Here is a 27624-nt window from a genome sequence, read left to right on the forward strand (position 1 = left end):
GTGTCAGTGTGGCCTGTGCTAAATAGATATGGAAATGATTATTTAGGATATATTGAATGTGAACACGGTGATGTATGTTGTTGTGCAATAACTTTTAAAAAGTGCAGACTGTGGAACTGCAGACAGTCACAGTTAGTGGGTGCTAGATTGCATGAAACTGATGATGGAGGCCTTTCCATATGTTGCACGACAACAGAGCATTCCTCTGCACAATTTGTGCAATTTAAACTTAAAGACTTCAGACATAATCAGCTAGTATCAAATGAATTCAAACATAATGTATCGGGGCCTCATTAGCTAAGGCTTTACAACTATTGATACAATGTTGAAACATGAATACAGGCCAATAACTAACTGTGGAGTGATAACTGGCCTACCCCTAGTTTGCGTTGGTTTACAAGTGTGTGTGTGTGTGTGGGGAGTACTTGCTTGTGTTTCAGTGAGTTTACTGCACGTGTGTTAGTACCTATAAGTGTATGCTATTTGTACATGTGTTTGTATGCACACATGTGCGTGAAAATCCTTGAAACTAGATTGAGCTTACAGCAAAACACTTCTGTTTTGAATGGTAATAAAGGAGAGAATCAATCATTCTGCCAGACAGTGTTGACATAATTTTGAATCATCTGACACGCCCTGTCAGTCTGTGATCAGCTGCCTATCACATTGTCTCTTAATGTATTCTAAACACAGTCTTAACACTCTCCACTGCTCTCCAAAACCCTGATATCCATCCAGCAAGCTGTCTCTTTGTTTCCAGAGAGCTCATCGGATTATTTTCCACTCATATCCTCTTTAGCTCTTCAGTTGTTGCTACATTAAAATTGTGCCTGTCAAGCTGTCCAAAGACACAGTATTCCGATTAGTTAGTTTTGAATTGTTCTGATCCCTCTGCTAATGGCTGTGAATTAGCCAACAGTGTTGTGAGGATTCATTCCCAGCTGTAGCGTGAATCCATCTTGGCTTCAATTTGTTCATACATCTGTCCATCCGTCTAGACAGCCACTCAACCAAGTGACAAAAACAATTTGCGTGTCTGTCGTCCAAAGTGTCAATGCTTCATCTCTCTGTTACATCATTTTTATGGGGAAATGGTATCCTCACAGTCAAAAGTGAATCACAAGCCGCTGAAGTCTGGTTCCCGCAGAGAGAAATCCATGCTGATCTTGTTCTCAATATTCCTCTGAGATATATCAGAAATGAAAATTCAGCTGCTCCTTTGGTCCTGTTTTCCATCTTTAGTGCATTCCTTCTTTCTCTACTTGGTTACCTGGTGAGGATGGATTGCTGCGGAAGAAGTGCCATTTACAGGGATGCACAGGATGCCACCACTGATTTAATGACACCTAAACCCACCACTCACCAACAGGCCCATGAGATGCTTTATTTCAAAACGGTGGGGCCTATGGTCTCCTAAAACAGAATCACCACCCATATGCCATATGCCTCGAAAGGATGTTGTTTTTCTAAATCTTACAGCCACCAGAAACACTTCTTGCGGAGTTTCTTGACACGGGCCTTGGTGCTGGGCCGGCTGGAGGAGGAAGGTGCTGACGAGGGCTTGGTCAGAGTGGGTGTAGGCACATCGTACTCCCCCTCCAAGGCCTCCATAACCCCCTGGAAACGTCCCTCCTGCTGTCGGAAATCATGCTCTACACTGGAGAGGAAAGAAAGGGAGAGCAGTGATAAGGATAAGGGAGAGGCAGCGGGAGCACAACTGAGAGGTTTGGGTGGTGTTAAACAAGTCACATGTATTCATAGCTCATTTTTCAAGAGATATGGGAGGAGGATGAACAGAAGGATGTGACTACAGTTGGAAGTTTACTGTGCAGAAAAAGAGATTAGAAAGAGGGATTGAGAGAAAGTTGAGCGAAGGAGTTTTCGTGACATCGAAATGTAAAGTGTATCCCAAAATGCTAGGTTGTACTTACGGATAGTGCAGCTTTTTATGCAGGTGTGAACTCATGGTGTGTTCTTAACTCTGATATATGCACCTTCTGCACACACACATACTTTCACACAGGCCTCAACTCAGCTCATTTCACATCCATAGTATTCTTCTGTGCTTCATGCACCGATGGATCACAGGGTGGTGAGACGAGAGGTGTGGAAGAAGAAGGAAAAAGAGAGTGGGAAGGGGAGGAGAGCAAAGGAAAGGAGGGGAGCATTTGCAAAATGGAGGAGCTAAAGGAAGGAACTTTTTTTTTTCCCCTCTGATATGTTCAAAGCAGACCCTCTTGGCTTTCTTTTTCTATGCTTCTGTCATCCCCCCTCTCTACTCTGCTCTCACTCGTGCTCTTTTTCTCACCATCTCTCTGAAGTGCCCACCACTTCGGGTCATAGTGTAGTAGACTTTGAGTTTCTCTCTCCTTTTGGTAAGTGTGTTTTTGTGTGTAAAAAAAAACGTGTGTCGAGTTGGATTATAGGGGCGGAGCTGCATAGGGACCGGCATCTGGAGGTAATGAGCCACATGATGAGGCAAGGAGAGCAAAGACAACAACCCACCCTCCCCTATTCCAACATCCCAACACACACACACACACACACACACACACACACACACACACACACACACATCACACACACATGCTGTACAAACACATATGTCCTCCCTTGATACCCAACGTGTGCATCTTCCACAACAAGCCCATGGGGAGAGGAAAGACGCTTACTCTCCTTTGGGATATGGAGGGATGCATAAATGAAAGAAAGGCAAGCTCAAATTAAACAGAACAGAGTAGGTCATAAAAGAGAGAAACAAAGAGACAGAGGGAGGTGAAGGAGGAGAGGATGAGTGCTACCAGAGACGAGTAGAGGAGGGCAGAAAGGTCTCGGCTCCCCGAGAAGGACCACAGGCATGGAAGGAGCGAGGGAACGAGTGAATAGAGTAGGAAGTAAAAGCTCCGATGGGCAAAGAGGAAGGGAGATGGCTACCATGAATAAATGATAAAGTGGATGTACTAACTACTGTATCACTACACAGACATGCACACACACACAACCTATAAGGAAAGATAAAGTGGTGACCCTGTCCAACATCGACTGAATTTATGTTTGAGAGCAGAGTACTTTTCTTTGTCGGGTCTCTCTTTACCCACACACTTCACTAGGTTTCAACCTCCCCCTTTTTCCATCCTCTCTAACCATTTACCTCTCACTGTTGTTCATGGGGTTGCAAGCACAATGGTAAAAGCTGCTGCTCTTAATTTGGTGTGCAAGCTGTCATCTTCCACGTCTTCACAACTTTGTGCATGACTGTGTGTTATTGTTGCTTCTATCCTCGTGAAAACCTGTTACATTTTTTATCCTTTACTTTTTAGTCTAAGTGAGGGTGAATGTCAGTCATGTAGTTGACAGGCTTGCGGTTTATGTGTTGCATGTCATATCTCTTACATATTAGCTGTGTGTATGGGAAGGAGAACTGCAGAACTGTTACGGTAGGTGTGTGTATAAGTACGTACATATGTCTCTTTGTGTGTTTGTATTTGAGCTGTTTCAGCATTGGGAGAAAAACAGAGAGGCTGTCAAAAGTTCTTCTTCCCCTTGTCTCTCAGCATGCAGATTAATAAGGACCGACAATGGCAAAACATCTTCAGGCAACCAGCCCACATCAAAACTAATTTTTTCACCACAATTCATTAAGATGGATTTGTCAGTCAAGTAATTCACAAGTAATTCATCTTCTGCTTGTGTGTCTCTCTTTCCATATCTGTCGCCCTCTTTACCCAGAATCCTCTTTGTGGGTGTGATAAAGCTGTCCAATCAAACAAATGGAGATTGTGACTTTTGTGTGTTTGTCACAGCGAGCCACTGGAAATGTTTTCTGCTTGTATAATGTGTTTTGTAAGAAACTCATACTAATATATGAGAAGGAATATGATTACACATATCTGTCCAAGTCATTAGTATCCTTTAAATAGCGTGAGGTATGTACATTTCTTTGTTTGACGGAATGCATGAGTGTGTATTTGCAAGCATATGACAAGCTTGCACAGATGTTCCTAATAAAAGCTGATTCCCCTTATTGTTGGATTAATTAGCATGTGTGTATGCATGATTATATTTACAGTACATGTGTGCAAAACAAACAAAGGGAAAGTGGAGCATGAAAGAAAATCTCCAAATTGGATGAAATTGATGTGAGTAGCAAACAGCAACACAGTCTTCAGATTCGGGAAGCCCTGGGCCCTTAAAGATTTATCTATCTTATCTTAAAAATCTATACTATACATACATACATATTCAGTGCTTTGATGCTTTTCTCTTGCTTATTCAAAATTCAGTTCAATCATGTTCATGTGAGGAAATGCATCTTGAAGAACAGACTATTTTAAGAATGACCAGAATAAGGCTTTGTGTGAGCAATTTCTGTTGTAATGCAAACAGTGGGTTTTTCATCTTTGTTTGTCTATGCTGGCATATGACTCTGTAAAGTAGGGAAAGTTTGTTCACTTCAGAGAGATTTGTGTATTCCCATCTGTGTATATCTGTATGGGTATATGGATGGTATGGTATGTTACCATGTGGCAGTCATTTCCCCTTGGAGTTCATTATTACTTGGCCAAGGATCCTGCCGTGTTAATTAAGATCAATGGGAGGAGTGGGTTTGAGAAGTGTGTGAAGAGATGGAGAGATTAAACAACAAAGTTATGGAAAGTGAAATTAAAGGAGGGATACATGTGCGGCTGCTGAGTTTGAGAGAACTAGATATAAAGTCCTTGTAAAATGTGTCTTCATCCCCTGTGGCCTGCAAGAGAGCTTTATCTATATTTATGATTGTTAACAAGTAGATTTAGCTTTAAGCATAACTTTAGTCTGATATGTGCCCACACAAAAGTGTTGGACTAAAAAGAGGTTTTAATGCCGGATTATTCCAGTTACAGCATGTAAATATTTTCCTTTTCTGTTTCCGTGTTCTCCAGGGAGCTACTGTATATGTGAAACCACACATTTCCAGCCTGTGTGCAAACAGTGCAGAGTCCTGGAGGTTGGGTGGGAGTGGGTCACAGGTGTGTATAGCTTTGACATTTGAGAGATGGAATGAGGCAAGGCTGTACAGAGGAAACCAGTTTGATTGAAAGTTAGAGATGAGAGAGAGATTGCTTGAGTAGGCATGAGATGATTAGAATAAGAGAGGGATGGGATGTGGTGATGGGAGAATTTAACTACAGTATGTGGTATCAGATTGTGAGGTTGCAGCTCTGTGAAATTCAGAGGATCTAAGAATGCAATTACTTATTTAGGTCACACACCCGAGGGACGACTGGGATGGGAAAGACGCATCATTTAGGTGCTGAATTAATTTGCTTGTTTGCGCGGAAGATTCTTTTATGTGTAAATAACTTTCCTGGAGAGAGCATCCTTGTCTAATCTCTTTCAATATTGATGAGGCGGATCACTCAGAGTCTCGCATTTTTCCTATAATAGGGATATATTGTATGAGTAGCACAATTATCAGAGTGGGGGAAAAGGGCAAAGACAGCAGGATACCATGAAGAAAGACTAATGAAAAATAAAATGATGAAGGAAAATGCTGAATAAGTGGAAAAACGTGGAAAAGCTGTGAGAAAAACAATGTGAAATGCAACATTTTTAAGGCTACAAAAGTCATATAGTTATCTCTGAAAAGTTTCAGGGCTGTTTATTCCGCTGCAGGAAAGAATGAGTTGTCATTGTTGGGTTATGTAATGCGGTAAGCTCATTATCTTGATCAGGTTACCTGTAGATGATGCAGGCTGTCTTTTGGCAGGTCGGGCAGTTGTTAATGTCCTGACCAGTTCTGTATGAGCTGCGACTGCAGAAACAACACATGTAAAACATTCACACACACTTGCAGATGAAGTTTAATTGAACACACCTCCACATCTGATACAGATACCTTTATTTTTAAGAATGATATTGTGTTGCCATAGAGTTGACATCTTTGAGAACATATTTCTCTTGATTAATTTATGTCAGTTTTTGGTATCTCCCACTGAAATCTTTAATTTATTTAGACCTAACATTGTATGCTGATGTTCAACAGCAGAGGAAGATTTGCACTAACAACAGGCTTGCTTTTCTTTACTGGAAAGAGTCTCGCTCTCTTGACTGCTGGTGTCACAGTTTGTATTGGTCCCTCTGCGGCAACATCAGGTGTTTTTTTTCTGGGGGTTGTCAAAGGGCCCAAAATAGCTTGTGATGTTTAGGGCATGCAATGTACGGTAGTACAACAGGACAATTCAGGACTTCACCTAAATAGTCCTGGTGGGTGGCCTGTTTGGCATTGCAGACATGTGAAATGAGCCACCAAGCACTGTGCGCAGCGACAGTGTAGCTAGGTTTAATTGGGAGCCAAACATCACATGACACAAATATCATAAGCATAGTGTTCAATGAATTAAATATTTGTATATTTTATTCTAGATATTTAAAAATATGGTGTGCGTGAAAAAATAAATATCATAAAAACACATGCAAACCGTGTTGTCAAGGTTGAACAAGATGACAGAACCTGAGCCTAAGACTTGAAAAACATCTGACAAGCTCATGCTGACTGCTATTTCATTTGAACGCTTTATTTTGCCAAGAAATGTTGGCTGCCCTTTTACTGAACTGTTTATATCAGAAAGTAGCTGATTTATGTTGCTAAAATAGACATTTAATTACATAGAGGGAGACCGTGTTACTGGCTTAATATGTTTTTCTCCCCTACCAGTCTTTATCAAAGACAAATAGCACAAGAAAAGACTACTATTTGCTTCGGAAGAGAAAATAAAACAAGGAGCTGAGCACAGCAACAACCTCTTAGCTCTGCCGACATTTTTATCACAGCGGCCCACTTAAAGTGCTTTCATTTCTGGCACAGCATCAGATACATGTAGACCCTCTTCCTCGCTGGTTCTCTTACTCACTCTTTATGTCTTTATCTCTCAATTACTCCCTCTCTCTGTCTCTCCCTTTCTCTTTTGCCTGACTCTTTACACTTTTTTGTCATTTACTTATCATGAGGCATGTAAACACACACACACACACACACACACACACACACTGAAGAATATGCATGCACACTCTTTAACAGTGACTCACACGGCAGGACAGTGTGTACACTACGCTACACAGTTTTGGAGCCTTATTTTGCAACTTGCACAATAATTGCATTTCTCAAAGGTAATATGGTAGGGATTAGTCTGGAGCTAGAAACATCTGTTAACCCTAAACAGAAAGAAGCAAGGTAAAAAGCAAGAGCGTGTTTCGGTGGGGAAAGATTGATCATTATCGGGAAGATTAGGCAAAACGGTAAATAGATGCTCCAATACAATGTTCCTTCCCGATATCAGAACAACTCTTGTTTTAGGTTGTCTGTGCTGAGGAGAACAACCAATGGTATGAGTGATTTGGAAGGAGGTGGTAGAAATGGGTTATGAGTTAGGAGGGGAGACATACATCTAATATAAACTACAGGAGAAGAATTACTGACAGTAAAGGTGAAATGGTGAGGAGAAGGGAGAGGAGGCAAATAATTGTGAGCGATAGTGACAAATAATGGGGAGAGTGATGGACAGGTTGTCGGGGCAAAGAGAAGGGGAAATATCACAAAATGGTGAGAGAAGAAATTACTTTTTGTTAGAGACATGATTCACACTTGGAGGTGCAGAAATAAATAAAGAGGAGGAGAAAAAAAGGTATTAATTAAGAATGGAGGAAAGATAGATGTGAAAGCAGAGGCGGAGAAAGAGATGAATAGCTTGAAGCAGGTTAAAGAGCCTCGAAGAAAGAATGGGCCGTTGATTGAAATGAAGGAATTTAGGAGAGAAACAATGGATGTGGAGCAGGAGAGAAGAATTTCGCACTACATGAATTAGCAGAAAGAAATCATTGATTAGTTTGCTTTGGTGGGCAGATATGATGTCTCTAGGGGCACTGTTACTGTGGGGAATACATGCCCTTTAAGGAACAGAGGAAGGATCTACTAGCATTGACTACAGGCTGGCAGGTATCTCACACAGACACACACCTACACACACACACACACACACACACACACACACACACACACACACACACACACACACACACACACACATGCACTACAGCAATTCTCCACTGGTCAGACTTTAAAGCCTGTCGGTATATATTGCTATAAAAACTCAAACACACTCTCCTCTTAGTCTCAGTGCTCTCCATTGACACCCTCTCATCTTTTTCTCATGCTCAAACTGAAGCACTCGCTATTGCAATGCATATCTCTGCATCTTCTTTTTTTTCTGCAACTCTTATCTCTGTTTTCATCTTCATGCCTCCCTCTTTTCAGTCTTTGTCTTGGTGTCTTACCCTCTAGGTTTGTCTCATATCACACAACATACTCAATCTTTTTTTTTTTTCATTCCTGCTATCTCCCCCATTAGCTTTCCTCTCTCACCCTTCGCTGAGGGCCTTGTTCTTCTCCAGGTCTTGAATGACGTTGAGAAGCACTTTGATCTTCTCCTGATTGGATTGTAGGTTCTCTTCCACGCTCTGCAACTGCCTCTCCAGCCCGCGTGGCGCACTCCCTGCGGGTCCAACCAGCAGCCCCCATGGAGCCCCATTACATTGTGCTTTTATATGAGTCTTGCAAGGCAGAGTATGGTCGTCAAATGATTTGCTCTTCTGTTTTGCGTAGTCCTTGAGTATGATCCGTTCTAAGGATGTTTGTTTCGGTGTGTTTGTGGTCTCCTGAGTGTTTTTGGTTTGTGCTACGGGTGTGGCCGGTTTGGAACGAGCGGGTTTCGGAGAATTTTTTGGTGGGAGAGGTGGGGTGTCTGTAGATTTTAAGTCACTGTGAAGAGAAGGAGCTGGATGTTTAGAAGTGATACGGACTGATGTGTATTGGTGCGTGTGTTCGTCAGCGTGCTGGATATTAGCCAAATCCTTCTTGTGTTTGTCAGTCAATTGTGGCTCCATTGCTTCTACAGATGGGGTGTGTGGTCGCTGTGTATGTGTGGTAGCTGTGGTCCTGTCTGCGTTGTTGTGCAATTGTGTGTCAGTTGTTTGCGTGGCTGAGTCCTTGTAATAACTGAAGTCTGCAGAATGTGGCCTTGTCTGCTGCTTTGACTCTGTTGTTTTGTTCTGGGTGTGTGATGTGTGGTTGGAATGGGAGCTGTGTGTTTTTGGTATCGTGTGTGACAGCTGTGGGACAGCCGTTTGAGAAGTCTTTACTGATGCGTTCGTGGAGGTGTTTGCCGTGTCTGTGTTTTTGGTGCAATGCTGAGAGTCCGGACCGGATTCTTTTCTTGACTGGTTGGGTTTCCGTGGTGGATTAGGTAAAGTCTGGCTAGCTGGTATTTGATTGACAGCCTTCCTGCGACATGCGCCTGTGCACGGTGTAATCTGTGATCGTCTCCTCCCACATGTCCCGCAAAGACTGGCTGGGGAAGTCGGCATCACTCGACAGGGCCGCGGTGGGGTGGCGTGCACGGTCGTACAAACACTCCCGGTCTTTAATACCGAGCGATGGCCCTCCCCTCGCAGAGACTGCACCCTCCTCCTCTCTCGGGTCGGCTCCTTGCCTTCTGTGGCCTCAGTGCAAACCCCTCCTACCGCATCAGAGGCCACCACACTGCCATTTGTATACCGAGCTGTCCGTTTATCTCTTGTGTCTTTGGGGTTTATAGTTTTGATCTGGCAGTAAACTCCGCTGCCTGACCCCTGTGACCCCATGTCGTCCTGTGTCAGGCTGTTGATCTCGTTCTGAGATCTCTCCTTGGACACTGGCAGACTGTTGCTGTCACTTCTGATAACTCCGCCTGTCTCCACTGTCGTTGTTTTGTCTGTCACCATGGTGAGTGGCCGATGCTTGTTGGTTGGTTGGCTGCCGTGTCGTTTGATGGAGGGGATAGTCCGCAGTCCGGGAGATGTTTGCACCCCGACACTGCACAGCGGCCCCCATCGCCCCCCTGCCAGGGGAACCCCCAGCGCAGGCACTGGATTGGTTGGATCAGCCACCCTCCTGCCCATAATCCTCTGCAGGTTGGCTCAGCCCCCAGACGAGCTGAACACGATGGAGGCAAGCAGTGACATTAGCTATCGTCAGCAGGATTATATCCAATAAAATCCCCGGAATGTTTCCAGCTTTTGTTTACCCAAAGGAATTAGTGGGTTTGTGAGGCAGTGTGAGAGCGTTTGTAGGTGAAAGCTGGAGACAGGAATTCAATATCCAATAAGATGTTAAACTCTCAATGTCCTTCTATTACTGACCTCCTTACTAGATTAGCTACTACTGATTGGACTTCAGTCTCTAATCAATGGCGCACAGATGACGAGTTGGACGGAGTCTCTGGGCATTGCGGGTTTGTTCTGGAGGGAGAGAAAAAGAGAGAGGCTCTGAATGAGAGAAACGACAGAAGAAAGAGGGAGACAGGGAATACATGTTAGATTGGCAAGAACGTCAGAAGACACAGACATTAGGCACGTAAAACACCATATAAACGCTTCAACCACGAATGAATGCACAGAGTGACCAGATCGATAGAACTCTATCAACCTCTTATTAGACCAGCAGGTGGGTGGGAGTTACAGAGACACAACTCTAAATCTCATCAAGCTGTTTCTCCAGAGGGAACAGAAATAAACTAGGGATATCTGAAGGGTAATAGTTTATATCTCTATAGTCACACAATTGTGCACACCCAAAGGAGCTATGCCATTACATCTTATGAATTTAGGACTACAGATGTTGTTGTGGTCTTTTATTACGTGATGACACAGCGTGACGCATTTCAAATGAGGTTATGTTTGCCTCCCAGAGCAGTAAGTAAACTGATGATGCATCATCCCTCAACATCTCTCATGAAAGCAGTTTGGAAATCTGTCTAATGAGTTCAACATATTGATAAACTCTGCAACATTGTTTCATTGAGGTAGTCATGATGCTGAAACTCAGCGTTATATATATATATATATATATATACATATATATATATATATATATATATATATATATATATATATGTATATATATATATATATATATATATAACAACATTTATTTGAATGCCTAACTAGGTTATGTCAAAGTGTCTTCTGTTTTTTTATTATTATGTTTGGTCAACGCTTTATAAATATTTGAAAGGGTAGTCAAATTTAAAGTTTGACTCACTTCAAATCGCTAGAGAATTGACTCAGAATACTTGCATGATGACACTATGATTAGCTGACAAAATTGGGGCAATATATCAGATTTTTCCTCAGGACGAAATTGGGTCATTGCAGAAGCACACATTGGCTCGACACTTCAAGGGGAAAAAAAGACAAAATAAGAGAGTAAATGGAGGTTGCACGTTAGTAAATACAAGTTATACTTTAACAAGAGCAAAACCGTATGTGATTGCTTTGTGACTTCAAAGTGTCTCTGCACAAAATACAAGCATTCATTTAAGACATATTGTACATCCAGATCAGAAGTTGCAGCTAATTTATTTCTATGCACTTCCATTTAAATCAGACCCTTGCCCAATTCGGGGAGCCAATATGCTGAGTATACCTGAATATTTATGATTTCCAACAGATGCAAAAAGAACTGTTCACAAAAGATAATCTGTGCATGAAATTAGGCAAGTCCAAGTTGTCCTCTCATTGCAATCAAGGTGTGATATTAAACCCACACACATACACACACACACACACACACACACACACACACACACACACACACACACACACACACACACACACACACACACACACACACACACACACACACAGAGAAGAAAAAGGGCTTATTTTTTGCCAGCTGATGCAACATCACAGATCCTGGCTGTAGGGTCAAGGTTGGAACAGTAGAGTTTGTTTTTTTAAATAAATGAAATATTGAGATTACTGAGAAATCCAGTAAAAGGCTTATCTCAAAAGCAAATGCTGACATCGGATTCATGCTCAAGGTTTCCAGAAGTTTTAGAAATGGGCCTTTCAGTCGTGGCCTAGCGGTTAGAGATGTATTCTCACGAGCTGACTCATTTTTAAACCATACGTCACATGCTGTTTTGACAGTATGAGCTGAATAAAAATGGGCATTTTAGCGATTTTATTTCTTTTTTTCCCCTAACAGCAACTGTAATTAATTTGGTCGATCTCTTCGGAATTTCAGTTTTCATTTATTTCATGAATTATTAAAATTGAGTGAATACAGTTCATTATGCTGGTGGCCCTGCCTATGGACAGCTGTATAGAAAGGGGAACAGTTTAAATTTAGAATCTTCTCAGTGTGTATCTCTAGTTTATGGAACTTTCCCTGATTCACACAGTACTGTGTCGTTAGGGCTCATGACAAAGTTCCTGGGACACAGTTGTGCTCGAGAGCTTCACTGACCGCCAGCAGAGCTTGGGAACGTAAGCGCTTTACGTAAGGCACTATATATATATATATCAAAGGATTTACACTTCAACGACATATTGCTGCTGTTTATTTGAATGTCTCAACAGTGTGTTTGGCTCAAGGACATACATTGCATGGGAGATAGACTGTTTGAGTGGTTGCCACGGTAACTGTGGTAAAAAAAAAATGGTCCTGGAAATCCCAGAGGTCTTGACCCAGAGTTCACACATCCTTTGAGGTGTGTGTGTGTGTGTGTGTGTGTGTGTGTGTGTGTGTGTGTGTGTGTGTGTGTGTGTGTGTGTGTGTGTGTGTGTGTGTGTGTGTGTGTGTGTGTGTGTGTGTGTGTGTGTGAAATATATTGGCAAAACAGGCTGCAGCCAGAAAGGGACTGAGATGAGTTGTTTGCAAGAATACTTTTAAATATTGAGAGCGCCAGTGTTTGTGTGTGCGATGGTGTGCGTGAGGACTGCAGATGTGCATGTTTGAGTGTGTTTATGTGTTGTCAAGCAGTTTGCCTTGGGAGGATTCAGACTGAGTCAATTGAAGGTAATTTCACTGCAGCTCATTTCCAAGCATTTGTCTTTCCACCAGCAGCCATAACAGACTAACTCTCTCTCTCTCTCTCTCTCTCTCTCTCTCTCTCTCTCTCTCTCTCTCCTCGCTGTCACCACCTATATGTGTGTGTGTGTGTGTGTGTGTGTGTGTGTGTGTGTGTGTGTGTGTGTGTGTGTGTGTGTGTGTGTGGAGTGCATGTTTGTGTGTGTGCCGACCATCTGAAGGCTAACTCTTCACCACTGACCTGCAGGCTGTCAGGCAGAAAGTGGCACCATATCCTCAGAAGTCAGTTTCTATCCTATTGGAGACCTCTTGTCGTCTTTGCTTTCATCGTTACCTGCGTTTGCTGTCACACTTTTCCCACTCACCGCCCCCTTTTACATTTATGTCATGCTGTCTTTGATTCACTGTGTGTTTCTCTCTCCCCTCTTTCTCTATATTTAATCTTAAACTCTCGCCCACATCACACCTCTGGCTGGGCAAAATGAGCAGGGAGGAGAATGGGAGGGGACTCTGTTGCCTGAGGTGATGAAGGGGAGGCGACAAAAGAGGAGAATAGGGGAGAGACAGCAGCACCGAGCGGTGCCGAAAGGTGTTGAAGGGATAAGGGGGGCGAACAGATGGAGACGGATCACAGACGAGATGAAAGTAATGCGTGAGCATGTGAGTGAGTGAGAGGAAGAGGCTTATTTTATATTTTATTATTTCACCAAAAGTGTTTGGTGAAAGAATAAAGAGAGGAGCATGGCAGAGACGGAAGGGTGCCATGAAGACACAGACATTAAAAGGGAGGAAGATGTGGGAAGCCGTACACACTGCTTGCTAGTAATCAATATGCACTGCAAGTGTGCTTGAGCATCTGTTAACACACACACACACACACACACACACACACACACACACACACACACACACACACACACACACACACACACACACACACACAGAGCCTTTAAACAGGAGGGAGTTTCCTGACAGCGTACAGCTTTTTATGAAATCTGTTTACATGCAACAAGTTTAATTTACCAGTTGGTGGATTTGGGATGTTCAAGAATTGTTCAGGCAGTGTGTGTGTGTGTGTGTGTGTGTGTGTGTGTGTGTGTGTGTGTGTGTGTGTACCCACGCCTTTGCAGTGGTAACAGAGCACTGAATGCTCCAGCGAGTCTAGTCCCCTGTCGTTTCAAGGTGAGCCTCATCTTTCAACTGCCGATTGACGTGTGTGTGTGTGTTTTAGAGGGACTGAGACTCGCTTTACTGCTCTGTAATTGCATTGCTTTTCTCACTCACTGTCTCTCGCCCACCCACCACCAGAACAAACGCAGCTCTTTATTTGCCCTTAGAGACAGGGCGCACATTGCATTTTGGGTAGTGTAGTCAGGTTTTTTTTCCTCTGCTGTCTGGGCTCAAAGCATTTCTTAGAATTGTATTTATCTATATTGGTGAAAAGAATTTAGGATAATTTATTGCAACATTTTTGCCTGTCAGAAACAAGGCCCTATACTCTTGAGGGCACTCCCCGAATCAATGTGAATACGTGCACAAGAGTTATTGCAACACATCTTATATTTCCATAATATGAATTAAAGCTCAAAATCTGCAATAATTAAAAGACAGCATGCATAGATATTTTTTAATTAATAGTTGTAGCAAGAAGCTGGTGTGATGTCAGCACCGAAGTCACAACAATCAACTGAGTAACGGTGTGAGCCGTTAAATTATTAAGACCTACTCTCCGACTTGTTTTGATTGATGGCTGAAAAAGACTGCTGGTGAGATCAGCAGGCGAGCTGTCAGACAGGTCAGATGGACTGAACAGCTCAATACAGGTACGACTGCTCTGCTTTACCTGAACGAACACGGTCGAAAGGAAAGTCTTTCGAATTACTGAGAATCCTCTTATGTATGGCAGCTTGTGTTTTATCTCTAATGTTCTACATGTCTGTGTAATAAGTAGAGTGACCTGATGGAAGTAGCAGTAACAAATACTTTGTTAGTCATCATTTTATATTGTGTGTCCGGTATTTGCATGCTGCATTGCAGGTATACAGTATGCACATTTCACCTTTTTTTTCTTTTTTCTATACATAATTGGGTTCACCTTTTCGCAAGTGCCATGGTAAAGTTTAATATGTATCACTGCACTTCAGACATTAGGAGGGATCCAGTAATGATGATCAAAACAACCCAAAACCTGCTCAGCTTTCTGCAGTGTTTTGTTGTGCATTTTAATTGGGTTCAACTGTATTTTTCAGGGACAGTGCACTTTAATCAGCATTTCAACTGAAGAGCCACAAAGGCGAATGTTTATCTCTCAAAAGCCAAGTATCTCGGCCAGCCCTGCATAATCCAAGTTTAGTTCTCATTGAAGCATTGTGTCGGGCAGATTGTGTGTGCCTCGCTGATAGTAAGACACTCAAGTGTCACTTCAAGGCAGCGTGTGCACACAATAACAACATGGAAACACACAACTTAATGGAATAATAGAAAGGACTGTGCTCTACAGTGATGGATCCCAAAGTTTAAGACCACTGCATATGTCTGTCATGTTATATCAAATATATATATATATATATATATATATATATATATATATATATATATATATATATATATATATATATATATATATATATGTAGCCTACAAAGATACTCATCGGTTTTAACAGTTTCAGATGCAATATTATAATAGATACATATTTAATGAGCTACTTTAACAGTTCTCTAGGAAGCAGTGTTCTGGGTGTATGTGTCTGGGGCTTTTATTGTGAAGGATAAAAACCTTGAATCCAATTAAATACACTAACATGTTTAATGTGTTTCTCCTAAATTAAATCCAGCTCATTGTTCGGTTGTATAAGGACAGATTTTAAAAAAACTAAACTAAAAAGGTTGCAGGCATTTTAATAGGAGATGCTAGCCTGCTGTTGATGTGGAGAGAGAACACAACCTGCAGGTTTTGACCGCACTGGTTTCTTGTTTTGTTCTCGTGTAGCTGAGAAAAGAGAGCCACGACACACACACACACACATGATGTTGGGAATACCAGTGAATCGGACAATGATAGATATCCCTCGTCTGAGAAGCCAAGTAGTGGCCAGTCTGACTTTACTCCTGAGGGCTGAGATATATCATCATTTCTTTGAGTTCTGTTCACTGTGTCAAATCTTATCATCGCAAGCTCTGACTGGCTCTATTTTTCTGACCTGCTGAGCTCCTGAGAATCTCCCAAGCAGGAAAGCATGTTGTGTTACTACGTGAGGATATCAAGTCATTAGCTCTTTTGAAAGTTTTAAAACTGTAAAACGGCACCATAAATGTACAATATAATACATCTTGTGGCGTCCAGGGCCTGTCCTCAAGGCATCGACTTTGGGAGCCACTGCTCTACCGCACACTGCTATACTGTGTGTTCATGATGTATTTACGATCCAATCTGGTCCACCATCTTTGATTTACTTTTGAAAATGTAACAACTCTAAACATGAATGAGTTTTGCCGTCATGTGTTCAGAGACACCCTATAAGGTCTACGTTTTTGTGAGCCAACACTGCTTCTTTGAGGAATAATGATAACAATGACATTCATTTGACTTAATTAGAAAGGGTTTGAGTCTTTTCACTTGCACTTTGCATGCATGAACATCAGTAGATGTTGAGGAATTCTATCCAAAGATCAGTGGATGTACTTCACCTCACTTCCACACATATCATTTCATTGATTCAGGATGTGTTTATACCTATTTTAGGCTCTTTTTCCACAAATCCAATTCCAACTTTAACTTTTTTTTTCTTCAAAGTTTTAACCCTTCTTACTTGTTTACGAGGGAACAAATAGGGCCCTCAGAGGGGAAACAAATGATTCTGTTTGGTTTCATGGTGCAGGTGTATTTACAACCAGGTACCTGTAACAAGTATAGGGGTGAGATATGGACAAAGAGTGTATCATTGACAAATCCATCTGCTGGCTGAATTTATTTGTGTGTTTTTTTTTTGGTGAGAGGATCGTGGGTTAGCTGAGCAACCAATATCAAACTGAATATTTATGAGATTTGTCAACAAATATTTGATAATCAGAGATAAACACGATAAAGTGGAAAACTAGATCCTGTGAGCCATCAGGGGAAAACAAAGCATTTAAGTTGGACGAGGAACTGCAGATGCACGCGCACACACACACACACACACACACACACACACACACACACACACACACACACACACACACACACACACACACACACACATCTTATCAGTGTGCAAATAGATTGTGATACTGTATAGTCTGTTTTGCATTTTTGCTTAAACTGCACACCCCTATCTCTCTTTCAGCCTTCTTTTTTGGTCACCTCATATTTTTATCCCTCCTTTTCTCCTTTCTTCCCTCTCTCATTTCTCTCTCTTCTCTCTATCCTCTATCTCATCTTTCTCTTCTCTGCCATATCACTCATCCTGTCCACACATCCCATCCAATCTCTCCATCATTAACCCCCAGTCTATCTCTCCTCCTCTCATCTCTCCATCCTGTTGCCCCCACTGCCCTCCCTCCCTAATCCATCTCCCTGCCCTTCTGACTTTCTAGTCCTTTTCTTTTTCTCTACATCTCATCCCCTTTTCACAGTGTCAGTGACACACACAAGGATGCATATGAAAGTATGCCCATTCCTTCTGACTCTGACTCTGTCTCCCTGTCAATCTCCTTTAACCTTTATCTGTCTTTCTCTCCATCAGCCGTCATTCTCAGGAGAAAAGTGATGTAATTAAAGTCAAGGCCGTTTATTGTCCTAACCTATTGATTGGGTTTCCCTAGCCTCTAATTTGCATTATAACCCTGCAAATGATCTCCTTCTATGCTGCAGTTCTTTCCAAGATGCGTGTTAGCTCTGCCTGCATTATATTAATACAAGACATGTAAACATCTCGCAAGCACATCTTACACAGAGTTTAGACATTTTGCCAAAACAATTACAATTTTGATTTGTATCTCTCAGTTTATGACTTATAGCAAATATACAACACTACATATTGAAAAAGAAAACATTAAGATAATAAAAAATAAATTAAAAAAATGCACATTTATTGGAAAAATGTGAATCTGTAGAGATTCTATTTGTACTGACTCAAATTCCTTCTTATATTGGTTTTGCATCATTCTTTCATCCAAGGACAAAAACTGAGAAAAGTCAATGTTGTTTTTTTATTTATATATATATATTAAACACCTGACCTTCCTCTCTAACATTTCTAAAGTGATTCAAACTAAAGAAATCTTTAAATATGACTAAATATTACTCAACTAAATAACAAAGAAAACTCAGATTATTTCCTTACTCTGTTTTTGACTTGACTTGATGTGTTTTTCTTTGCCAATGAAAGACTGTTTGATAGTGTTATACAGACACACAAGCACAGACACACATGCATACGCACAAACTTTCATTTTAAGTTTTGTATTAAACTAACTAGTGAGGTTATATAATAGAAAAATGCACATGTAACACTGTCTCGTTTGTAGAGTCCGGCACACATTTGCTTGTCTCTCCCTCACACACACACACACACACACACACACACACACACACACACACACACACACACACACACACACACACACACACACACAGATGTAAAGGGGCAGCATTAGTGTATAAGAGAAGGGTTATTGCAATATAATCCCATATTAAAGCTACACTAGCTGCTCTCACGATTGGTTCAAAGGCTTTTAATAGCAATAGGGCAACAGACACACAAACACACCCTCATACACACACGAACACACACATTGCACATTGACAGAAGCATTTGAACTCCTTGTTAAAAGCAAAAGTTATACTCGATGTTGCATGGTATAACACACAAAATAAGCACTATAAGCACTATGCACAAACAGGACACAAAGGCACACAGACGTAATCATATGCAGCAAATCCTACTGTGACAGATGGGTAGGATTACTCACCTGCCACACACACACACACACACACACACACACACACACATACACACATATATATATATATATATATATATATATATATATATATATATATATATATATATATATGTGTATATATATATATACATATATATATATATATATATATGTATATATATATATACATACACACTGTGATTTAAAACAGAAATATGCAGCCAAACTGTTGCTATAAACAGCCTTCCTATAGACACCTTTGTCAAAGCTACTGAGTCTGTAGTAAACAAGACGCCCAAACAAAGCCAGTCACTGTGGATTTTTGTTTATTTTTTGTTTTTTGCGGAGGGTTCCAGAGTCCAGAGGCTAAACCTTAGGATTTTGTCCATTAATCCAGTTGGCTCACTGTGGCTTGCTTCCATACAATCACCAGTGCATCCATTCAAATTCTGGCCAGTGTGTTAAATCTTGAATGAGCTGCTTAGAAAATAAACAACTATAGGCGCGAGCTACGAGACTGGAAAGAGTCCTCAGAGGGTCAAAATCAAGCATCTTTAACAAAAAAAAAAACATTTTAGACTTGTGTGCTTTCACTCACGTACACACACTTACTGTACACATTGTAATCGTTCCTAACAACTGTCTTCCTTGCTTTCTCAGTCACTTACCTTGTAGTATCCTCCCCTTTAATCCTCATGCTTGTTCTTTATGTCTCTCTCTCTCATGTCTGATAGTCCTTTAGTTCTCCGGAGCGCTCTCCTCCGACCCTTTACCGTGCTCTACCCTCTCTCTCCGTCTCATTCCGTTGCTACTGATCCTTGCATGCTTGCGGAGCCCAGTGATCCTCCCTCCTCTCTCTCTCTCTCTCTCTCTCTCTCTCTCTCTCTCTCTTTCTATCTCTCTCTCTCTGTCTCTGTCTCCTTCGCTCTCTCCATGCCTCTCTTTCTGCCTTTCCCTGATTTATCTCTATCTCATTTTTCACTCTACTACTGCAATACCTTCTCAACCCTTTATCTCTTTAGCTCTCACCTCTCAAATATGTCACTTTGATTTTAATTCCTCCACTTTCTCTCTGTGTCTATTTCCCCATTTCTGTCTCTTTAATGGTGGTTAATCCCATGCCCTGGTTTGTGTTTGTGTGTGTGTGTGTGTGTGTGTGTGTGTGTGTGTGTGTGTGTGTGTGTGTGTGTGTGTGTGTGTGTGTGTGTGTCTGCATTGACCCTGGCATTGTGGTAGACCCAATGAAACTTTGTCAGCACAGGAGCATCTGCTCCCGGGAGGCAAGCCAGGACCCAAACAAACACAAGTTCGCTCGCACACACACAGAAACACACACTCACTTCTATCAGTCACTTTATTTATATCTTTGCTTTTCAAACACGTTCGACTATTGCCTCTCTCTCTCTCTCTTTCTCTCTCTCTCTCTTTCTCTCTCTAGCTCCACCTCACTCTCCCTTTTGAGTTTTTTTGTCGCTGTCCTCCTTCTTCTTTGCCCCACTTTAGCCTCCTCACACCATTCTTTCCTCCTCTTTTATCTTCATCCCTCACACTCACCTCATCCTCTGTGTTTGACTGTCCCAGCTCCCACCCTGTCATTCCCTCTCATTCTCTTTGTTTCTCTTCTCCTGTACTGGCTGAGGATGCTGCTGCTTTCTTTCTCGAGGCAAATGAGACAAAAAACAAGATTAATTGAATAGAAAGTGAGATTAAACGCCATATGACATCAGGCTCTAATTATGCTTAATTATAACTGCTTTGTTTTTTTGTGCACGGCATGCCTGTTTGCAAAATGATTTCCTCATTCGTTATGCATCAGGGAAGACGAGAATATGTCTAACATCTTGTACAGGCAAGTTTAAGAGTTTTAAACTCAACATCAGAGTACGTTTAGTTCATTCACTGAAGGTAAGGTCGACGTTAGTTTGCTGAAATAAGTGAATAGATACACTAAGTTCTCACAAATATATATAAATATAAAACTGTTGTGTTTCTTTTGTGCTTAAGGGTTTGTGACTGTTTTGAGTTATAACTGTCAGTTTTTATGTGTGTATGGACGGATTATTACGTGTGTGTGTGTGTGTGTTCCCTGAGTGATCCCTTGATGCAATGTCCGTGTAAATGTCCCTGTTGACCCTTCCCCCACCCGAAAATGACTAGTGATATATATGCGCCACTGCAAAGTGGTTGACTCACCTTGTGTTGTGTTTCAATTGACCTCTGAGCAAGCAAAGGTAGGTGTGTGTGTGTGTGTGTGTGTGTGTGTGTGTGTGTGTGTGTGTGTGTGTGTGTGTGTGTGTGCGTGCATTAGCCTAAATTACATAAGCAGTGTTAGTGCAGTGCAACACATTGGGTCTTCATGTACAATACACAAAAACATACAAGGTTGACAAAGCATGAGAAAGTTGGCTGAAGCTCACAGGTCGCAGTAATTAGATTTTGCAGTGGAGGAGAAGTGTGTTATGGACGAGGAAGAGGAGGATGAGTACACTGTCTGAGCTGGAGTGTAATGTCTCCTCCTCTCTTGTTATTCCTCTTCCTTTGACCTCCCTCCTTCTATTGTCTGTCTCTTCCTTGACTGGGAGATGGGAATCTGAGGACTGTTTTTTGAATAGACAAACAAGTTCACCTCCAGAAACTTAAACACCCATGTGCACACAGTGTCACCCATGTTTACTCGTTCTCTTTCTCTGCCTCAGACAAACACAGTCACATCACCCTGAGACACACAGCAACTCCTAATTACACCTCCGCACAATCCATCTCCCTCTTTCAACCCCCCTCTACTTCTCAAATGTGTGTGTGTGTGTGTGTGTGTGTGTGTGTGTGTGTGTGTGTGTGTGTGTGTGTGTGTGTGTGTGTGTGTGTGTGTTATAGATGCATGTTATAGAGTGGAGTCAGAGATGAGTGTGTGTCTGCAATGGTACAGTGACGGATGATGGAGGCTTCCGGTGAGACAGTGTTGTGTAGATGTTCTCTCATAGTTATCTTTTTATACATGAAATATCACAGTCGAGAGCAGCAAAATTACTTGCCTCCTGGAGGGGACACCTCAAAAAGAAAAGAAAAACAGAGAAGGGAGGAGAAAAAGAGAAAAAGAAAGGGTAGGGAGGAGCACCGCCAGAGTACGGACTTAAATGAAGGGCTGTTAAAGGCATCAATAGGCTTAATACAAACTTATTTGAATGGATGGTTATCATCATGTCCCTCTGAGCTTTTGGTTGAAACTAATTTATTCATGTATTTCTATTCGTAGTCTATGTTGCTGCTTGAATGTCTTTCTGTCCGTCTATTGACTATTCATCAAAATAGGCTAAATGTCTCAGATATTGGCAATTTAATAGGGGAGGAAAAACACCAAAATCATCCAAGTGTGGCCGGTGGATTTCTTGCTCTACTGTTTCACGCTATTGAGTGACAGCTGAGACCAACACACCAGAACAAAGTATTTGTGTACTTCTAGCAGCTGAATCTATTTAAATTATAGTTGACAAAGTAATTGCTTTAATGCTCTGTCCAAATTTTAAATGAATGATAAGGTAATTATATCTAACTGCCTCGATAGTGTTTCACTGTTTATTCCACCGGGCATCTCTTGGGGATAATAACACTTTTGACAGAGAATTCAAACCCGAATTTTGAAAGAAGAAATAGCACAAAGGTTAGCATTTGCAGCTCCAGCGTTACTTCAACCTGCTGCTTCGGGTGCCAGAAGTTCTCAGAGGTTCAAATCACAAACTGTTTCTGCTACAATTCATAACAATTTTGTCATGTCTTGTTGCCTTTTTGCCGATATGATTCATACATTTTCTGTCTACTCCTGTTCTTCTGTTGATGCCGTGGACTAAAGGTTTTACTCTGTAATGTTTAGTTTATTTTTTGTTTCATTGTATGAAATTTACATGCTTTTGATGTTGAAATGTTACTGCTTTGTTGGAGAAATCAACATTGTAAAAGAGTTTTTTTTCTCAGTGGATTTTATATAGTTAAATAAAGAAAAGAAACATTGTCAAACTTCAGTTACACATTGCAGTGCTGCATATGTTTTTATAGCTTGTCTCTATCAGTGATAGTGATACAGTATGTTGTCATATGTCACAATCATTTTGTGGCTATATCACCATGTCCACCATGGCTGTGCCTTGACAGTTTAATGGTGAAGGTTTTAATGCTGGAACCAGTTTTCTACATTGGAGTAATGCTGTGTTTAAATCACAATGTGATGTGGTCGCAAACTGGCTCAGGGAATGTTCCAAACTAAAGTTAACTTAAATGAACAATGGGTTGTGGGCAGCAGCAACATCATCATTGGATGGATGTGTGCTCTGGAGCTGAAGGTGAAGAGAAGGTTGGATGTCAGCTGTTGGAAGGAAGAGACAGAGAGCCCATAAGCCAGCTTTTATGGGATGTAAGGCCCAGCTGAAGTTGTTTAGTTTGACACTATTGCAACATGGACTTTAATCAACATTGCATAGTTTAGATGTATTTCTATTCATGCAGCTGCATTTTCAGGCACCTGTCATTTTGATGCAAATCTGAAAATACAGCTGTTAATACATTATTAATGAGAGTGTCCAGAGTGGATGAAGAAAATGGATGGATAAATGATGGAAAGAGGAGGTGGAGGAGGGGAAGGAAATCCCCATCCTCGCCAGCATCTGTGTCCTGTTTTGTCAGTAATCTCTTCACTGTTGCGTAAGACCTTTTGACTCAACAAGCCCTGAGCTTGTGCTCTCGCTCTCTCTCGCTCTCTCTCTCTCTCTCTCCTCTCTCTCTTGTTCTCTCCCATACTCACTGTAATTGTTAGTAGTGTTATGAATATGCCCAAGGCTCTTATGCTTCTTGTCTGTCTTTGCATGCCATGTAATGTGTTGATGAAACACATTAATGTGTGAGGACACAAACAGTTGATGGTCAGATATTTGGCCCTTTGAGCGTTTGTGTGTGTTTCTAAATGGTGTTATAGGAGATTGAGATCAGAAGTCCTCAGAGAAGACCAATTACACAGAAGTAGGGCATTACGACACGTGACCTTCACGAACACACAAACAGTGAATCTGAAACCAGAAAGTAAACTGGAAACTGCAGAGTAGTGTGTGCGCTTAATCCTATTATTGATCAACCATAACACTTGAAGGAGGCAAAGACGGAAGAGAGGGTGAAGGAGAAGTGAGCTTCTCTCCTTGCGACTCTGCAAATGCTTGCTATCTTCGTCGGAAAACTATTTCTCCATGTTGAGATTTACTTTCAATGACGATTTCATTTTAATGCCTCCAAGACAAAAGAGACATTATTTAAACCTTGTTCCTTTGTTTTAGTTACTGTTTCTTGCAGTACTTACTTTAATTTCACATTACATTGATCTCAGAGTCACTTTGAACATGTGTTGGGGAGTTGAGGGGGAAAGAAAAGAAGCGAGATTAAATGAGAGTTTGCTGACAGGATGTCTGGTGACGCTGCACTGCAGGAAGAAAGTTGAGTGGAGGATGGAGGTGGTCACACACACACACACATCCAAGAACATCCGAATTTTCTTCCCCAGTTAGACATCATAGACTGTTTGAAGTCCAACTGAAAACAGTTCCTTTCCCAATCGGTGTGTGTGTGTGTTTGCCTTTATGTTCGCATATGTGACTGAAAAAGTATGTTTTCTTATTGGAATGAAAGCAAGTGCACACACACAGACACACACACGCCCTGCTCATTTTAATTAGATGAAAGCTGTCACCACATGAGATGCCGTTCATCTTTCATCTTCAATCAGCCATCCATCGTACTTCATCTCTGTCTCGTGTTTCCCATTTGTGCCAACAACTCTGGAGAATAATTTCACCGAAACCCTGGCTGTTACGCTGGAGCAGAAATACCTGCACATCTGCCGAGGTTTCTGAAAAGGTTTTGCAAACTTCATTCCAACTATTAAGCCCAGCAGAGGGAAGGATCAGCAAACATTAACACAGAACAAACCTAAACCTAAATGACTTTCAGCACGGCATACCCCGGATGGCTCTCAGCGGTATGAGAGTCATTCTTGCATGTTTACGGGCAAAAAAAGAAGTAGAAAAAAAGATGGAAAAGAGAAAGTGGAAAAAATTGAATAACAAACGTAACAGGACCATTTTATGTTTTGCAGATCATTTGTCATGTAAAATGTTTTACCATGTTTTATAGCCGGTTGTCAATAGGTAGTTGTATTGGCTAGGCAAAAAATACAAAGGACAGGGATGATCACAGCGAGGAATGATGAATCAGACAAACTGGTGGCGTAGATGGAGAAGAGGGAAGTGGAGGAGGCTGATGGAATGAAATAGCTTCTGTAACGAATGCAAACAATGTTTACATTCAGGCCATTGGTTAATTCAGTTATGGTTAGTGCAGAGTGTAGTATTCTTCTGTTTTCCTCTTTCACGTTATATGAACAGCGCCCTAGTGTTTGTCAAAATGACCACTTTCCTTGATGCTCTGTCCTGAAGTTGTCTTCTGTTTTTCTTCTTTACAAAAGTAAAATACATATTAAAAGTCATTTTGTTTGCACTTTTAGCAATTTTATGGATCTTTTTCTTTGTTATATAGTAATTAAAAATATATTTTCAAAAGTCACAATTTAAACTGTAAACTACAATTTAGAAACTGGAGAGGCTGCCAGTCCTCCTGGTTATGTTTGTTGATAGTAATTATAGTCATTTGTGAATAACACTGTGGTAAAAACGTGTTCATACAAACAGCATCATTAAAAGAAAACATCACAGTGTCTTGCTCAGAGCACTGCCCTTTTGTTCCAGGTCCTGTAATATGTGATGACGTTGATGCTGTTTGGACTTAAGAATTGTGACTCAAATTAGCAAGTGACAGAACTGGTGTGAAGTTTTTATATTTTAATTTAGTTCAGGCAGCGTTAGACATGGTGCAGCTATAATTTACTTTAAGCGATATAAATGTCTTTGGCTCTAGAAGCATAGCATGCCCTCTAAGTGATGCTTCACAGTGCCCAAAGGTAATGCGTCTCTTTCTCTCTCACACACACTTTCACTTTTTCTTTGTAGTCCAGGGTGGTCGCCTGCATGACAGCTATCCTCAGTCAGATGGATGATCGTCACTATGATACATACATTGAAACCTTCGCTGGAAGCTCTGATCTAGTGGCAAGTGCACACACACACACACACACACACACACACACACACACACACACACACACACACACACACACACACTTGCAGATGACTGTTAAATACACATCAATGGTAAACACGCATTCTTCTTCTCTTGCTCATTTCACTGCAGGACTTCCTGATGGAGTCCTTCCTACTTTTCAAGGACCTGATTGGGAAACATGTGTACCCGTCTGACTGGATGGCCATGATCATGGTACAGAACAGGTACTGCAAGCACCCACATACAGACCCGAGATTTGAACCATACACTTACTTGTCCCAGTTCTGCCCCCCCAACCGAAAAGACCACAACTGCCTCAGTACGACCTGCTGTTGGGACAGTGAGGCCTGGTGTTTGTGGATCATAAAAGAATTTTTTTGACTTTTGCATCCACACAAACCCACACAGGGATGACTTAGAGATGCTAAAGCTGGGGATCAGGACTGCGAAGATGAAAAAGGCTGAGGTGACAAATGTGTTGGTGTGTGTCTGAACTGCTGCGATGTATTTTTTTGTGATGTAAGCCAGAGGGGAGGCTACAGCTGTGTCAGAGGAAGAGGGAAGGCAAATAGGTCAAAATGAGAGTGAGGTAGAGGAAAAGACAGGTTGATAAGGAGTCTGCAGACTGGGGCTTGGGAAGAGACGTGCAGAGAGGCAGAGAGACGTCCATCTGAAAAGTAAAGGGCAGAGAGAGGGGATGTCAGTTGGCTGTGAATAACGATGATGGATAGATAGACAGTGTTCATGCAGAAAGCCTGGGAGCAGATTTGCTATACTTAACTTTTGAAATGCATAAAGTGACAAATCACTGACACACCTGCATACTCCGTGAAGCTGCTATCAAGAGCTATCAATGTGACAGATGCTTTGAATCTGAATATTAATATATTTTTAATGTATAACATTCAGTTTATGAATTTACACTTATGTTTTATTGAATATGTATTAACTATTTTTAAAGGATTTTTGAATTGATGCGACTTTTTAATATATCTTTTTTAAATCTTATGTACTCCCGGACTACACGTTCTACCATTTTTAGAACCAATGCTCTATACGATAGTCAGAGCATTAATATTGTAGCAAACATCTATTTGCTATGTGATGGTATAGTGGAGTAGTGTCTACCTCAGCAGAGAATGAAGTCGCTCCCCTTCTTTGTGTGTTGTAATCTGAGCTTCTCCTTTGTTGACACAGCCTGGCGGCTGCACTTGCTCTTACTGCTTGTGAGTGCATGTGAGTGTGCGACACTGTGTAGCTCATGTCCGCTGCTCTGCACTGTGTTCAGGCGGAGGTTGCAGATGATAACAACGCGCACACCGACGGCATCTTTGCGCAAGCGTTGCGGCCACCTTATTAAAATATATTTATTCATTATTTATCAATTATCAAACTGCTGCATGAGGATGTTCTTTTTTCTTCTATTGTATTGTGTGTGTGTGTGTGTGTGTGTGTGTGTGTCCAATCAATGTGTGTGTTTTTCTCTATTAGAGTGTTCCTGCGAGCCATCAATACCTATGCAGACACAATGAACCAAAAGTTCCTCAATAACGACGACTTTGAAGTCCAGGTAATGTGTGTTTGTGTGTAATTACAGGCTTTTACTGATATTAACAGCACCTTTTCTTTGGGCTGTGCTGCTTTTAACAAAGATCTCC

The 27624-nt window shown here is 41.4% G+C and overlaps 2 protein-coding genes across 3 annotated transcripts in view; one reads left to right on the forward strand and one right to left on the reverse strand.

The window, feature by feature from the left end:
- dock2 (dedicator of cytokinesis 2) overlaps positions 1 to 27624 on the forward strand; it is an 86964-nt gene that overhangs the window by 43019 nt on the left and 16321 nt on the right. For both annotated transcript variants that reach the window (XM_079228274.1, XM_079228275.1), the window contains exons 27-29: positions 25855 to 25953; positions 26096 to 26190; positions 27458 to 27536. In XM_079228274.1, coding sequence (XP_079084400.1) covers positions 25855 to 25953; positions 26096 to 26190; positions 27458 to 27536 — 273 coding nt within the window. The remainder of the gene's footprint in view (positions 1 to 25854; positions 25954 to 26095; positions 26191 to 27457; positions 27537 to 27624) is intronic.
- On the reverse strand, positions 1474 to 9975 carry insyn2b (inhibitory synaptic factor family member 2B; the record flags this gene model as incomplete). The annotated part of the gene is made up of 3 exons (XM_079229032.1): positions 1474 to 1657; positions 5720 to 5794; positions 8402 to 9975. The coding sequence occupies 3 exons, from the start codon at positions 9973 to 9975 to the stop codon at positions 1474 to 1476; spliced, it is 1833 nt and encodes a 610-aa protein (XP_079085158.1).

This window comes from Taurulus bubalis, assembly GCF_910589615.1.
Source record: "Taurulus bubalis genome assembly, chromosome: 13".
NCBI lineage: Eukaryota > Metazoa > Chordata > Actinopteri > Perciformes > Cottidae > Taurulus > Taurulus bubalis.